The 13343-nt window shown below is 41.9% G+C and overlaps 1 protein-coding gene and 1 long non-coding RNA gene across 2 annotated transcripts; both read right to left on the bottom strand.

The window, feature by feature from the left end:
* Window positions 1-694: 694 nt before the first annotated feature.
* Window positions 695-4392, bottom strand: LOC125585100. The gene is made up of 2 exons (XR_007321994.1): window positions 3892-4392; window positions 695-3792 (listed from the first exon to the last, which is right to left on the bottom strand). It is a non-coding gene; the product is annotated as an uncharacterized LOC125585100 (long non-coding RNA).
* A 26-nt stretch (window positions 4393-4418) lies between these two features.
* On the bottom strand, window positions 4419-6065 carry LOC106443156. Its single transcript, XM_013884749.3, has one exon. It carries the CDS (start codon window positions 5680-5682, stop codon window positions 4777-4779), a length of 906 nt encoding a protein of 301 aa, XP_013740203.2. The 5' UTR covers window positions 5683-6065; the 3' UTR covers window positions 4419-4776.
* Between the last annotated feature and the right edge of the window lie 7278 nt (window positions 6066-13343).

The raw sequence follows: 13343 nt of genomic DNA, 5'->3' as shown, positions 1-13343 counted from the left end.
TAACTGCCTCTGTTTCTCTTGCCGGAGAACGACGTCACCGTTCCGAAACCATTGACATCAACGGAATTCGAGGAACATTTGTTGTTGCTTCATCTTATTACTAGCCCGCCAAGTGTTCGATCAAAGTCTCACAAGAAAGATCTCTTTTCAGACAGAAAGATTGTACCTTTGAAGTTCTCACGTCCGAAGATGTTGAGCTGGCCCACTCGTTTCATGTTCAGTGAAGTCTGAAGATGGAGATCTCAGATGGTAGGATACTTCTCCATGTTCCCTCGTGTTCTCCTTGTCGGTGTAGTGACGAGACGATGAGGAGAAGTTCGATCTGTTGAAAACGTGAGGAGAAGTTCGATCCGTTCTCATTGTCAGGATCAAGCCGGAGGTAATGATGAGGATGAGGTGACGACGAGATCTGTTGGGTCTAACTTGGGCTTCTTTTCTCAAGAATTATCATTGTCTTTGAGCCCAAATCCTTGGCTGTTGTAAGCCACGATGGAGTAGAAACCGACGAGATCCATGATTTGCTCCCAAGTTCGATTTGCTTTGAAAATAATTCTCCTTGGCCCCCTCCTTCTAGCACCAACTGTTTGAGCAAAAAACGGTGTGTTTGTCGGATTCATACAATGAAGAATTTAAAAAATAAATTTTTTAGATTCTTGAGGCTTAAGAGAAATCAACATAGAAATCAAATGGAAAATGAACATCAAAAAGAATTTATTGATCAAAGATTGTATTACATGTATGATTACAAGTGTAAAGTAAATCTAAGAATCCATAAACTCTTTGTAAGAAGTGTTCTAGGTCTAAAATGGAAGAAGAGAATCTTTCTCATAAGGAGATAGTTCCTTATTTATAGATGAAAGATGTCTAGGGTTTCATAATGAAGTGGGCTTAATTCATTGTCTGATGGGCCTTGAGGGAGGATGTAAATCCACCCCCAACGGGTTTATGAGACAATGAACTAGTGCATTCATGCCTATGACGATTTAGGCAAGTTTACATTGAACTTGTGCCTAGTAAAAGACGAGTTTGCTTTAAACTCGTGCTTAGTGAAAGACGAGTTTACTGGACTCATGCCGAGAGAGAGGCGAGTTTATTGAGAACTCGTGCCTAGTAAAAGGAGAGTTTCTGTAAACTCATGCCTAGCCAAGGGCGAGTTTTTGTAAACTCATGTCTAACAATAAGCGAGTCTACCGCAAACTCGTGCCTAATAAAAAGCAAGTTCAATTTAAACTCGTGCCTAAAATACATATTTACCGAACTATTTCTGACCCGAAGTCTCGTGTTGAGATCGTGTGTGCCGAGCAAGTTGTTGGCGTGTATGCTTGTCAGGCTAGGATAACGTTGATGAACGCGCTGTGGAGTTGCGAGGTTTGTGGTGAGCTCGTGATTGGCGATGATGAAGTCAGCAGGAGTTGTGCGGACTGTGATCACGTCAGCTAGAGCTTGTACTAGAGTCTGAGCTTGTCGTATGTCTGCCTCGCAATTGATTCTGGCTCACAAAGAAAAATATGATGATTATCAGATCAAGTTTATCCAAAAGAGATAATCAAAGTTTTGTGTAATTGATAAGCAAGCAATGATGATGATCAGATAATTGCTCAGCTCTTGCATATGATGTTAGTGATTTATTTATAACTAAACAGTATGCATAGGTTGCAAGCAATAAAGCAATCAAGATTATAGAACACTTATCTTTGAGGACAAGTAGTTGCTAGTCGCTGAAGAAGGATTGTTTTGAGATGATCTCATGATGAGCTCGTTGCCACTGATGGAGCGTGAAAGACTGAGCCTTCAAGTCGACAAGCCACCGTCACATCCTCATCTCTGCAGGATCCAACATCTCTCAAGCAGCCTTCTGGTGGTGAGCTCTGCCTCAATGGATCGTTTTGATCTTTTCCGGGAACAAGCCTTGAGCTTCGTTGTAATCTTCACAAGAGAAAGGATGAGGTGACGATATCTATGGATCGAGAAGGAGAGCTTGTGACGAGATAAATTTTTGAGCTTTCTGAAGCAGCGATTCGAAACAAAGTTGATTCTTGGGAGATCGATGCCTTTGAAGAGACTTGGTTTGTTAAGGTCGCGTCCAGTAAGAGATCGAGTCTTTGCCATGTCTCGTTTCTGAACAGCAGCTTCGAGATCGAAGGGATGGGCAAAGTGGTTTCTCATCCGACTAGGCAAGAACTCGATCCAACAACGCAGTGAAGAACATGTATTTCTCAAGGAAGATCAAGTGGTTGCTCATCTGACCATACAAGAAGATGGAGAACATAAACTTTATCTGACCTCGGCTTCCACTGAATTGTCTTCCTCCTCATCAACTTCTGATCCACTCTCCGGCAAAGACTGAGACTTTCGGTTTTATGTGGCGACAGTAACGCGTTCTGGATCTGTCAGTTTAATGACATATGTTGGAAAGGAGCGGACTTCATGTCTGAGATCGATAGAGTTTGGTTTCAGAGATGGGAGAGATTGGTTTCTTGCTTCCTCAGAAGATGGAGGGCTCGAAGATCGGTTCCAGAGAGAGGAGAGATCGGTTGATTACAAATGCGGAATAGACGGCAAGATAGTGATGCTTTGGAATAAATTTTCGAACTTTGGTGGGTATTTCGCAAGAGAGCTTCTTTCTTTATCCAGAGACCACCGTGGTTTCTGTTCTTCGGCGATGGCTAACGACGGCGGAGATGGCTGAAATGAGATTGACCCATTACTTTCTTCACGGACTGGAAAGAAGCTCGAGCAGTCACCGATGGATCGAGGTGAGTTCGGCATGTGATTGAACTCGACGTGGTGGTGGAGAAGCGAATTGACGAGTTCGTCATCCATGAAGACGAGATGCCCAGATCTGAATCATCGGATCATCACGACCAGTTCTCACCTTGACGAGACGGGAAGATGATCAGAATCTTGGGCTCTTTGGTGGGCCAAGCTTTCATGAGAAACTTTTTTTTTTACTCTAGATCTCGGGTTTTTCCAAGTTTGACATGCTACGAAGATTGTTCTCTTTGGCCCTCTCCTTCTAGCGCCAACTGTTTGATCCAAAAAAGGTGTTTATGCTGGTGATGTTTGTTGAATCAATACAATAAAAGAATCTAAGAATAAGAATTAGATTCTTGAGGCTTAGGAGAAATCTTTAGATGAAATCAAATGTGAAAAAGAATATAAAAGAGATTTCATTGATTGAAGGTTCATCACCAAGATGATTACAACGGTAAAGTGAACCTTAGAATACAAAATCTCTATGAAAATATGTTCTTAAAGTCTAAGAAGAGGAGAAGATCCTTTCTAATAAGTAGGTAGCTCCTTATTTATAGAAAGATGAAGCTTAGAGCTTCCTAGCAATATGAGTCTAGTTCAATGTCTAATGGGCCTTGAGGAGGATGTAAATCCATACCCAACAAGTGTCCTTTTGCACAAAAAGTATGGAGCCTTGCTCCCTTTATTAATGAGTTGGAGTGCAGAGGAACGATAGAATTGGTAGCAAACCTGGGTTGCGTGGTGTGGAAAGCAATGCCTTCCCCCTGCTGGGATCCTGGCAGGATCACTCTTCCCCTGGATTATGTGGGCTTTGTGGAAGGCGAGAAACCGATTCGTGTTCGAAGGCTTCTCAGCAACTCCTGAAGATACAACAGCTATTGTGCTGGCAAGGGAGTGGAATGAGGGACATAAACTGGAAAATCAGAAGAAAAGGAAGCATCCCCAAGCAGAGGTGGTATCTCCACCCAACACGGCCGTTGTCAGATCAGATGCAGCGTGGGCGGAACAGCGAAACATAGCAGGACTCGGGTGGGTTCTCTATGCAGAGAACCAAATCATGTAATTTAAAGAGCAAAAGGACTTTGTCAATTCGCCATTAATAGCTGAGGGTCTAGCACTAAGGGAAGCTGTACTTACGTGCCAACGGAAGGGTTTGAAGACGATACAGGTTGAATCAGATTCAGAGATCCTGGTGAAGGCGCTAAATTCGGGAGCAAGTGGAGCTGGCTTGTATGGCATCGTCTCAGATATCCTCACGCTAGGTGAAGACTTTGAGTTTGTATGTTTCGTGTGGATTCCACGAGAAAGAAATGTCTTGGCCGATTGTTTGACTAAAACTGCTTTGAATGTTGTTGTGTCGTTGGTAGTTGAAGAGGACGTTAATGCCTCCAACTAAAACTCTTTTCTATTAATGAAATTGTTTCAAAAAAGAACAATTATATAACTGTTTCTTTTAAATAAATATTTCTATTTAATTTATAAAACAAAAGATACAAGTTGATAAAAGAAAAAGAACAAAAGATACAAAAAATCATTGAAATGAATACTTCTAATAATTTTAGTTTCTATGAAAAATCAAAAATGTATATTGTGCATCACGTACCGTTATGTAAGAGTCCAACAAGTTTTTACGCCATTCCCAAGCATCTTATACTGCCATTCCCACACAATCTTTTTCTGCTTAGTTGGGGGTTACAGAATTATAAAACTTTCGTTCACTAGTTCTCCAATATTAAGTTTAACTCGGTCATTAAAAATCCTGAGAACGTGGTAGAGCAGCTTAGTTGACTTTGAGTAGTTGACTGACAATAACTAATTGCCATATTATGGTCAATTTGGCATCCATTGTGTATATATGACTTTTGAGTTGATTTACACATGGGATCTATCAAATAATTGTACACAATCAAAAACTTTCCATTTAGCAAACAAGTAGGATTATAAAATGCGGGATCAAAGTTGAATGATTGGATTGACATTGGTTTGCAATTTTATTTAATAGAAAGGAAAATAATTCAAAACTCAAAAAAAGAGACCTTCAAGGGAAACCCCAAACAGTGCATTAGAAACCACACCAATTGTTAGCTTGGATGCAATAGTAAACATTTTCCAGCCCTTGCTAGGACTTGGTTTTTGACCCGATCCGGCCTCTGGTACTTGACCCGGATTCATATTGAACCCGTTCATGAAACCAAAATTATTAAAATTATGAGGATGATAAGGTTGTTGACCCATTTGTCCAAACGCATGAGGGTAACCAAAATGCGGTTGTTGACCCATCGGTCCAAACCCATAAGGGTAACCCATATGCGGTTGTTGCCATGGCGCGGACCATGATGGTTGTCCTCCTTGTGGCTTGAGCCCTTTACTCTTAGTACCCGATGCTTCGGTCTTGTCAGAAGGTGACGTGTTGCACACGGTTAATATACACTCCATATGAATATCAAACCTACATAACTCACACCTATACCTCCAAGATTGGCACGGGTTGTAACACACCATACACGGGCTAGCTCCTCCGAGGCGAAACTCCAAGTGATGAGCAGGATGAAGCACGTGCCTCACGTGCTGTGGAAGCTGCGTGCAGAGAGGGTGCACGTCAAACTCACACAGCTTGCATCTATAGAACAACCCTTCCACCGACTCGTTGCAGATGTCGCATGCGCGTTCGTTCTGGCGCGTGGACTGTTGTTTACGGACGACGAGGCTGAGCTCATGCTGGGGATGAATGAAGGTTGGTAGGGTGAGGGGACACGTGGCGCAGTAATCATGGAGATCGTAGTTGCATGGTTCGCATCGATAGGTTTTGCCTGAGCCGTAGGTTTTGCAGCCGTCGCAGATGAAGTCACCGGCGCTGTTAAACTCGGTTAGTGGATGAATATGCGTGAAATGCTGAACGGTGCGGCGTTTTGGTGTTCTTGGAGCCATCTTTTACTGGTTTTGGTGTTTGATGTTGGAATATAACAAAGACTTGTTTGAATATTAAACTGAGAGTTGTACATGTATAATCATGTTTACTTTTGTGACAGAGTGTGCCACCGTTTGTTAGTTGACTTTCGACAAGTTGACTGACCAAAGTTCGGTGGAACAGATCTCTTCTTTTGTGGGTTTTGTTTTGTTTTGTGTAATGTGTATTTTAGTTTATACAAAGATAGGTGAGTCAGAAACACACACAAATGACGTATTATTACTTATAGTACCTACATGATTAGTGATGTTTCATCATTTACTAATGATTTATAGTTAGTGAAATTAGTTCCACTGGTTTGAAACTGTTATTCGAGTTAAGCTTGACTTTTTGGGGATATATTTTCAACAATTGATTCTAAATTTCAAATACAAAAAAAATGCATAAGACAAAAAGAGATGATCATAACTTGGCTTCTCTTCTAATTAATTAAATCTGTTTAAACTGAGAAGAGACAATACTTTATCAAACATGTCAAGCATGATTATTGATGCAAGAATTTTCAAGGGTCTAAGATCAAATCAATGTAGTATAAAAGATTGTCGAACCAATCCTAGGTGATTCAAAAGCAAAGGGAATGCAAGTTTATGCTTAAGCTAAGTACGATCCGGTTTTAAAGATGGTATGAACTAAAAACTGATAAGCCAATGCAATAAAGTAATCATCTTTCTTTTCTCAATATGAAGTAAGAGGACTCATGTGGCTAGGCATTTGATCTTGGGTGATGTAGATCCAATCTAGAGGTGGCAAACTATCAATCAAACACTTTCCTTATGCCTAGACACTAAGCTAAACAAGCTCTATCTCTAGATAATGTTCTTTTGATAAAGCAACTCAAGCATCTAATCTCTTAGGTTGAATGTTACTAAATCAAACATGGAGAACAAGTCTAATAGCAATCTTAACTCCTTTAGCAACTAATCTCTTAGGTAAAGCAAGCTAAAAGCATTGAAGAGTTGGTTCAGGCATTTCATCATACACCTTGTGGGCAGGAAATGCCTAGAGATCTATTTTAGTATGATCAAGACTAAAATAACATTTGGAACCCTCAACAAGCAAGGAAACAAGTAGATCTAACTTTAAACACCCTAGATCATCTCTAATCACCCTTACTCACCCTAGCCCATGAATCCAAAGATGACTACTCAATACTCTTCATGATGAGCCCAAGAATCAATGATGATTTGGTGCTAATCATGATTAATGACCAGATTAATCAAGCAAATCACAAGAAGAAATGATAAAAGTAAGATCTTTCACCTAAAAGTTCTTTCTTATTGTGATTGAAAACAAGATAAGATCCCAACTTTGGGATTACAAGAGTATTTATATCCCTTGGAAAACCTAATGGTTCCCATTAAAAAGTCTAAAATGCCCATAAAAAATGTTTAAAATCGACTAAGGATAAGTCTCGGCTCGGGTAGGAGTCGACGGGGCATACCCCGCGTCACACAACCCGCGTCGGATGCTCGCTGATCTTCTGCTTCATGCGCGCGGGTAGTGGAACCCGCGACCTTCATCCTGCGTCAGACCGCCGATCTTTCCTATCATGCGCGCGAGTAATGGAACCCGCGTGGCTTCGTCCCGCGTGGCTCCGTCCCGCATGGCTCTGTGCGCGTGGGTGAGCGATCCCGCGTGCCTTCAACCCACGTCGCTTACCCCTCTTCAGCTCCGTGCGCGCGGGTGAGTTATCCCGCGTGCCTTCAACCCGCGTCGTACCGCCTCTCCAGCTCCGTGCGCGCGGGTGAGTTATCCCGCGTGCCTTCAACCCGCGTCGTAGTCGCCTGAACTCGAACCAACTTCAATTTCCATCTCCTCTTGGACCACAATGTTTCTAAACACCTCCAATTACTCCAAAGGATGCTCCAATACCTGATTAAGACATATGAATGCAAAATGGATCCTAAAGATGCTAAACTTTTATTTTATATGATCATTATGTACAAAATGGAAGCTTAAAACAATGCAAATATGCAAGATATCAACTCCCCCAAACTTCTTCTTTACTTGTCCTCAAGTGACTTTGCAAGAACTCATAAGGGAAAGAGGTTTGAAGGTGGGAACTCATAGCCAAAAGTAACATTCCCTAGTACTCAACTTAACATCCTAAGGAAACATAGCAAATAGCATGAGCATTCTCCTTATTATACTCTAGCTTCTCTAGGCCTATCCATACTCTTTTTCCTCTACTCAAGTTGCAATACTCTTTACCAACAAGTCCCTTCAATCAGCTCTCACATTGATTCACACACACACACATAAGGTGAAGTCTCACAAATGGGCACATGATCTCAATCATTTGGCTAGGTATGCAATGGTCTAATATGAATGAAGAGATGGGTTCAAATGTTTTTATTTAAGGGTGGTTATCACTCAAAACAAGGAGCTTGATCATTATGCAAAATTTATCTAAGATTAGAAGCAACTCTTGCATACATAGATTCATTTTCATCATTCTACCCCATTTTGTTATAAATGATCACAAGTTCTACCCTCTTTATTATCATCTCAAAAATCATTCTAAACCCCTCACATCACTCACCCAATGTACAACTCTCTTTCTTTTTTTTTAATTTGACCCACTCACTAGGGATTTTAATCCACTTTCCACAAGCTCTAACCCTTTTTCATTTCCTTCCCCAACTTCTTTTTGATCTTTTTTTTTTTTATTAGGGGGAAGGTTCTTTGTTGCATAATCAAGAGCTTCTTATTATTATTTTTTTTTCTTTTTTTTTATATATCCCTAGAAGCTTTATTTTCATATCTCTCATCTTTCTCACTCTCCAAACCCAAGATATTGAAATTTAAAACACACAAACCCCTCTCACCATCCCCAAATGCTAACTCATTGTGCTAGCAAGAGATGAGAATAAACCTATGTCGCCTCCAATACTCTCAAGATTTTGCACATGACAAGCTATCAAAAGAGGCCTCACTCATGCAATTCAATGTTTGGTCTCAAAGAATGGCTAGGGTTCTAGGGTAAGGAGTGCCATTTGGGTTAACAAAGATATGTATGAAGGAATAAGATAACCCAAATGTGTATGAGATCCATGATCAAGTATGCAAATGCCCATATGCAAGAGAGATTAAGTTCATTCAAGCCAAGTTTAGATTGAAGCTGATCTTAAGAACAATGCTAACATCAAGCAAGCAAACAAGTTTCAAGAAGAGTTTTCAAGGCTCGAAGCGTACAAGGTTTTCAAGAGATACTTAAGCTACTTGATGTGTTTAACTAGGATGTCATTTTGAGTTCTAGACAAGGGTTCTTTGCAAGGTATTTTAAATCATTATTCCCAATGCAGGTGAATGCAACCTATATGCTCTAGACTCAATCTTAAAAGTGCAAGTGATGCAACTACATGTTTCTTTTTGTGTTTTTCAAATTTTTTAATTTTTTTTGGTTTTTTCTATGCATATATATATGTACAATGCGATGCATGAGACTCAATTCATCAAAGAAAACATGATCAAATACTTGATACCTCCCCCAAACTTTGTTCACACAGTCTCTGTGTTAGAAAGTAGGAGGAGATACCGAAAAGAGAAAGAAATGCAAAGAAAGACTGGTATATACAATGGGAAGTGGTAGAGTACCTCTTTATGAAGCGTGGGAGGAGGCTGATGCCTCATCCTCGGTGTCAGCTTCCTCATCTGTAGAGGCAAGGGATGGAGATTTATTTCCTGATTCGGACTGTGGAGCTGGTGGGTTTCTCTTCTGACGGAGCAGTTCTTTCTCGGTGGCGGGAAGTCTGAGTGCTAAAGGACCAATTGCAGGCTGAGGCTGGGGGATAAGGAAGTCAAATTCTGATGATGAACATCCCGCTACCGCTCCTCTAGTCAGTATATCAGCTACCTTCTTCATGAATTGTGCTGAAGCTTCTGCTTGCCTCTTCACAGTCTTACTCAGCGCCTTACACTTGTCCTTGAGCTTGAAAATTGTTCTGTCCTGAGCTTTGTTCCATCGTTGGAGTTTGCTGATATGCTCATGAGCCTGGCGAAGGAGTCCATGGGGAAGAGCTCCTGGATGCTGCGCAAAGTAGTAGTGAGGAGGACCATAGAGGAGCTCAGAGTTTAGACCGGAAGCTTCTTCTTGGAAAACACCACATCTATCCGCTGTCTTCTTCCTCTTTGGAGATCGTATGGGGCCTAGAGGACCATGGGGACCAAGGAAGTGCTCACTCCCAATATCAAAGCTAATAGCTCCAGGCCTAGTCAAGCTTGTCAGGGCAGTGTTTGGGAGAAGCACTTCAACCTCTCGTGTAGACTGTATGTAAGAATAGACGCAAGTTCCATTGAACCTTCCACTGAGGTACTGAGCTTTCTTCAAGTAGCTTCCTTCTAAAAAGGCGGGACCAGTTGGATCATCTTCTAAGGGTATATCCTTGAACTGAAGCAATGGGGTTATCAAACCACCAATGCCAACCTGAGGCTCTGAGTCACTTGTTGTCCAAGCCTATTCCTTGTAGTGGACGAGGCGCTTCACAAAGAATCCCACCATGCCAAAGTTCTTGTAGAAATCAGCGTCGACCAAAGGCAACTGAGAGGGGTGAGCATAACGCTGAATGGTTTGGTGAAGAAGTTGTAGCTCCTCATCATTAACAGTGCCTGGTTCCTTTCTTGGAATGATGGTGTGGACAATTAACCGGTGGAGATAGCGCACTGAAGGGTGGCGAATGGAAGCATTCTTGTCACGGTTTGGCTTGCGGGTCTTCCCCGCCAACACCTTCCACACCATTCTAGCTATGCTTTCCTCCCTAGGGGCATCATATAGGATAGGGATGGAAGATTCCTCCAAATCCTGAAGACCAAGAGCTTGTCCAATCTCCTTGAAGGTCATGTTGTAAACCTTCCCATGGATCTTGAACTTGATCTTTCCCCATCCTTGCCTCACATGTTTGGCGGTGTGAAAAGTAGCCACCAATGATGACAAGAACTGACAAGACTCATCTTCGTAGGTAGGATAAGCCATAGTGAAGAAGCTCGGTATGTTTATGTGCTCCAACATTTGCTTGATGTCGTCACCTATCTCCAACTCTTCCATGATCTTGATATCTGCAAATTGGGTTGGAGGCCACGATACACCATTCTTCAAATGCCCATATAGCTCATCTTCAGTTGGTGTGATGGTTCTATCCCTCTCAGTGTCGACCTTCTTCCCCTTAGACACTTTAGCTCGCTTGTGCGGGGCTTGGTCTTCCTCAGTGATGTCTTCATTCTCCTCCTCTTGGGGAAGAGCTACCCCCCTTGCCTTTCGGTTCCTTAGACCTTTTGGAATGGGCTGACCTTCTACCACCAGCATCTACACTCTCAGCAGTGGCGACGTGCTTTCCTTCTCTCTTTTTTGCTGCCAATACTTGCTGCCTAGAAGTTCCTTCCGGAGTCGATACTGAGGATAGAGACTTCCCATGTCTAGAAGTCTCTTGCCTTGCAAGCTCTTGTTTCTCAGCTTCCATCTTTTGTTGGTCCTTTCTCCCCATTTGTACCTAAAAATCTCAAACTTCGGAAAAGGCTAAGCAAATAGGAGAAGGAAACTTGACAATGCAATTGTGAATTCAATTCATAATGATTCAGTTATAACAAAACTATCACATTGCATACAAGAAGTGATCATAAGCAAAGAGTAAGGCTTTTAAGCAAAATTTTAGTATCAAATGAGTTCTTTAATTAGTAAGCTCTCTAATTAAGTTCTCAAACACCTTAGCTAACCAATCCTAGCCAAACTCACAAAGGAATATACCAATTCTGAAAAATCCCCAATTCTCATGAACCCTAATTTTCAAAGTTCAATTGCAACTCAAATTCACCATGTAATTATCAGCCCTATATGATATAGAAGCTTTCCCTAGTCTATTTCACAAGAATCTAGCAAGAAAAAGATCAAATTTCGAGTTCAAATTTCTAGGGTTCATGAGACCTACGAAATTGAACTTATTGATACAATACCTTGCTTTGGATGAAAGAAAATGAAGATATGAAACAAGAGAATAGACTACAGGGGCGAAAGCTTGGATTAGGAAGAAGAATGGGTTGATTTGGTGAAGATTTGAGTGAGTTATGGGATGATTTGGCTAGGTAGGTTTTGATGTTTGTGAAAGAGGAATGAGGGAAATGGGAGAGAGAGACGCGGGGTAGGGTAGTTTTAGGGGTAAAACGGGTCGGGTTTAGGGTTAGAAACCATACCTGAGCGGGTTAGACCCGAGTGACGCGGGTAGAAGGAGACACCGGGACCCGCGTTGCGCTCCCTGCGCGACAATGTCGTCGATCTTGTGCGTTGTGCGCGCGGGTTGAGCACCCCGCGTGACTCCACCCCGCGTCAAGCGACGATCTTGTGCATTGTGCGCGCGGGTTGAGCACCCCGCATGACTCCACCCCGCGTTTCAACTGTCTTTTTTTTTTTTTTTGTATGTACAATGATAGACTTGGGACTTCCTCCCAAGTGAGCATGTTTTAAGTCTCTAGCTTGACTTTGCTTCCTTTTCGGTGATGATGTTTTAAGTCTCTAGCTTGACTTTGCTAGGCGGTGATGGGGTCGGAGAGTGAAACCGACATTCTTTTCTCCTCTATTGTGGTTCCCATGTAGAGCTTAACTCTTTGTCCGTTGACTGTAAAGTCTCCGCCGTTCCTATCCCATAACACAATTGCCCCATATGGCCTAACTTCTTTGATCTTGAAAGGACCGGACCCATCTTGACTTGAGCTTCCCGGGGAAAAACTTCAGTCTAGAGTTGTAGAGAAGCACTTGATCTCCAGCACTGAATTCTCTCTTCAAGATCTTCTTGTCATGAAAAGCTTTGGTTTTCTCCTTGTAAATCCTTGAGTTCTCAAAAGCATCAAGTCGGATCTCCTCCAGTTCATTGAGTTGGAGAAGTCTCTTCTCCTTGGCACTCTTGATGTCAAAATTCAGCAACTTAACAGCCCACAATGCTTTGTACTCAAGTTCAACCGGTAGATGACAAGCCTTCCCATACACAAGGTTGAAAGGTGTGGTTCCTAAAGGAGTCTTGTAAGCAGTCCTATAAGCCCATAGTGCATCATCTAGCTTGATGGACCAATCTTTCCTTGTAGTCCCCACTGTTTTCTCCAAAATAGACTTGATTTCTCTGTTGGAGATCTCAACTTGTCCACTTGTCTGAGGATGGTAGGGAGTTGCAACCTTATGCTTCACACCATTCTTCTTGAGAAGACTTTCAAACAGCTTATTGATGAAGTGAGAACCCCCATCACTGATGACAGCTCTTGGAACTCCAAACCTTGGAAAAATGGTGCTTTTGAACATCTTTATCACCACTCTAGAATCATTGGTGGGACTTGCCACAACTTTTACCCACTTGGAGACATAGTCAACAGATACAAGGATGTATTTGTTGCCAAAAGATGATGGGAATGGTCCCATGAAGTCAATACCCCACACATCAAACACCTCCACTTCTAGAATTGGGTTTTGAGGCATCTCATTTCTTTTAGTGATGTTTCCTCTCCTTTGGCATGAATCACACCTAGAGACAAAGTCTTGAGTGTCTTTGAACATATGAGGCCACCAAAACCCAGCTTGTAATACCTTTGAGACAGTCTTGAAAGTAGCAAAGTGCCCTCCATAGGATGACCCATGACAGTGTGT

Source organism: Brassica napus, chromosome C4, assembly GCF_020379485.1.
Source record: "Brassica napus cultivar Da-Ae chromosome C4, Da-Ae, whole genome shotgun sequence".
Taxonomy (NCBI): domain Eukaryota; kingdom Viridiplantae; phylum Streptophyta; class Magnoliopsida; order Brassicales; family Brassicaceae; genus Brassica; species Brassica napus.
The sequence above is the reverse complement of the archived record's forward strand: the minus strand, read 5'-3'. Positions and strand labels throughout refer to the sequence as shown.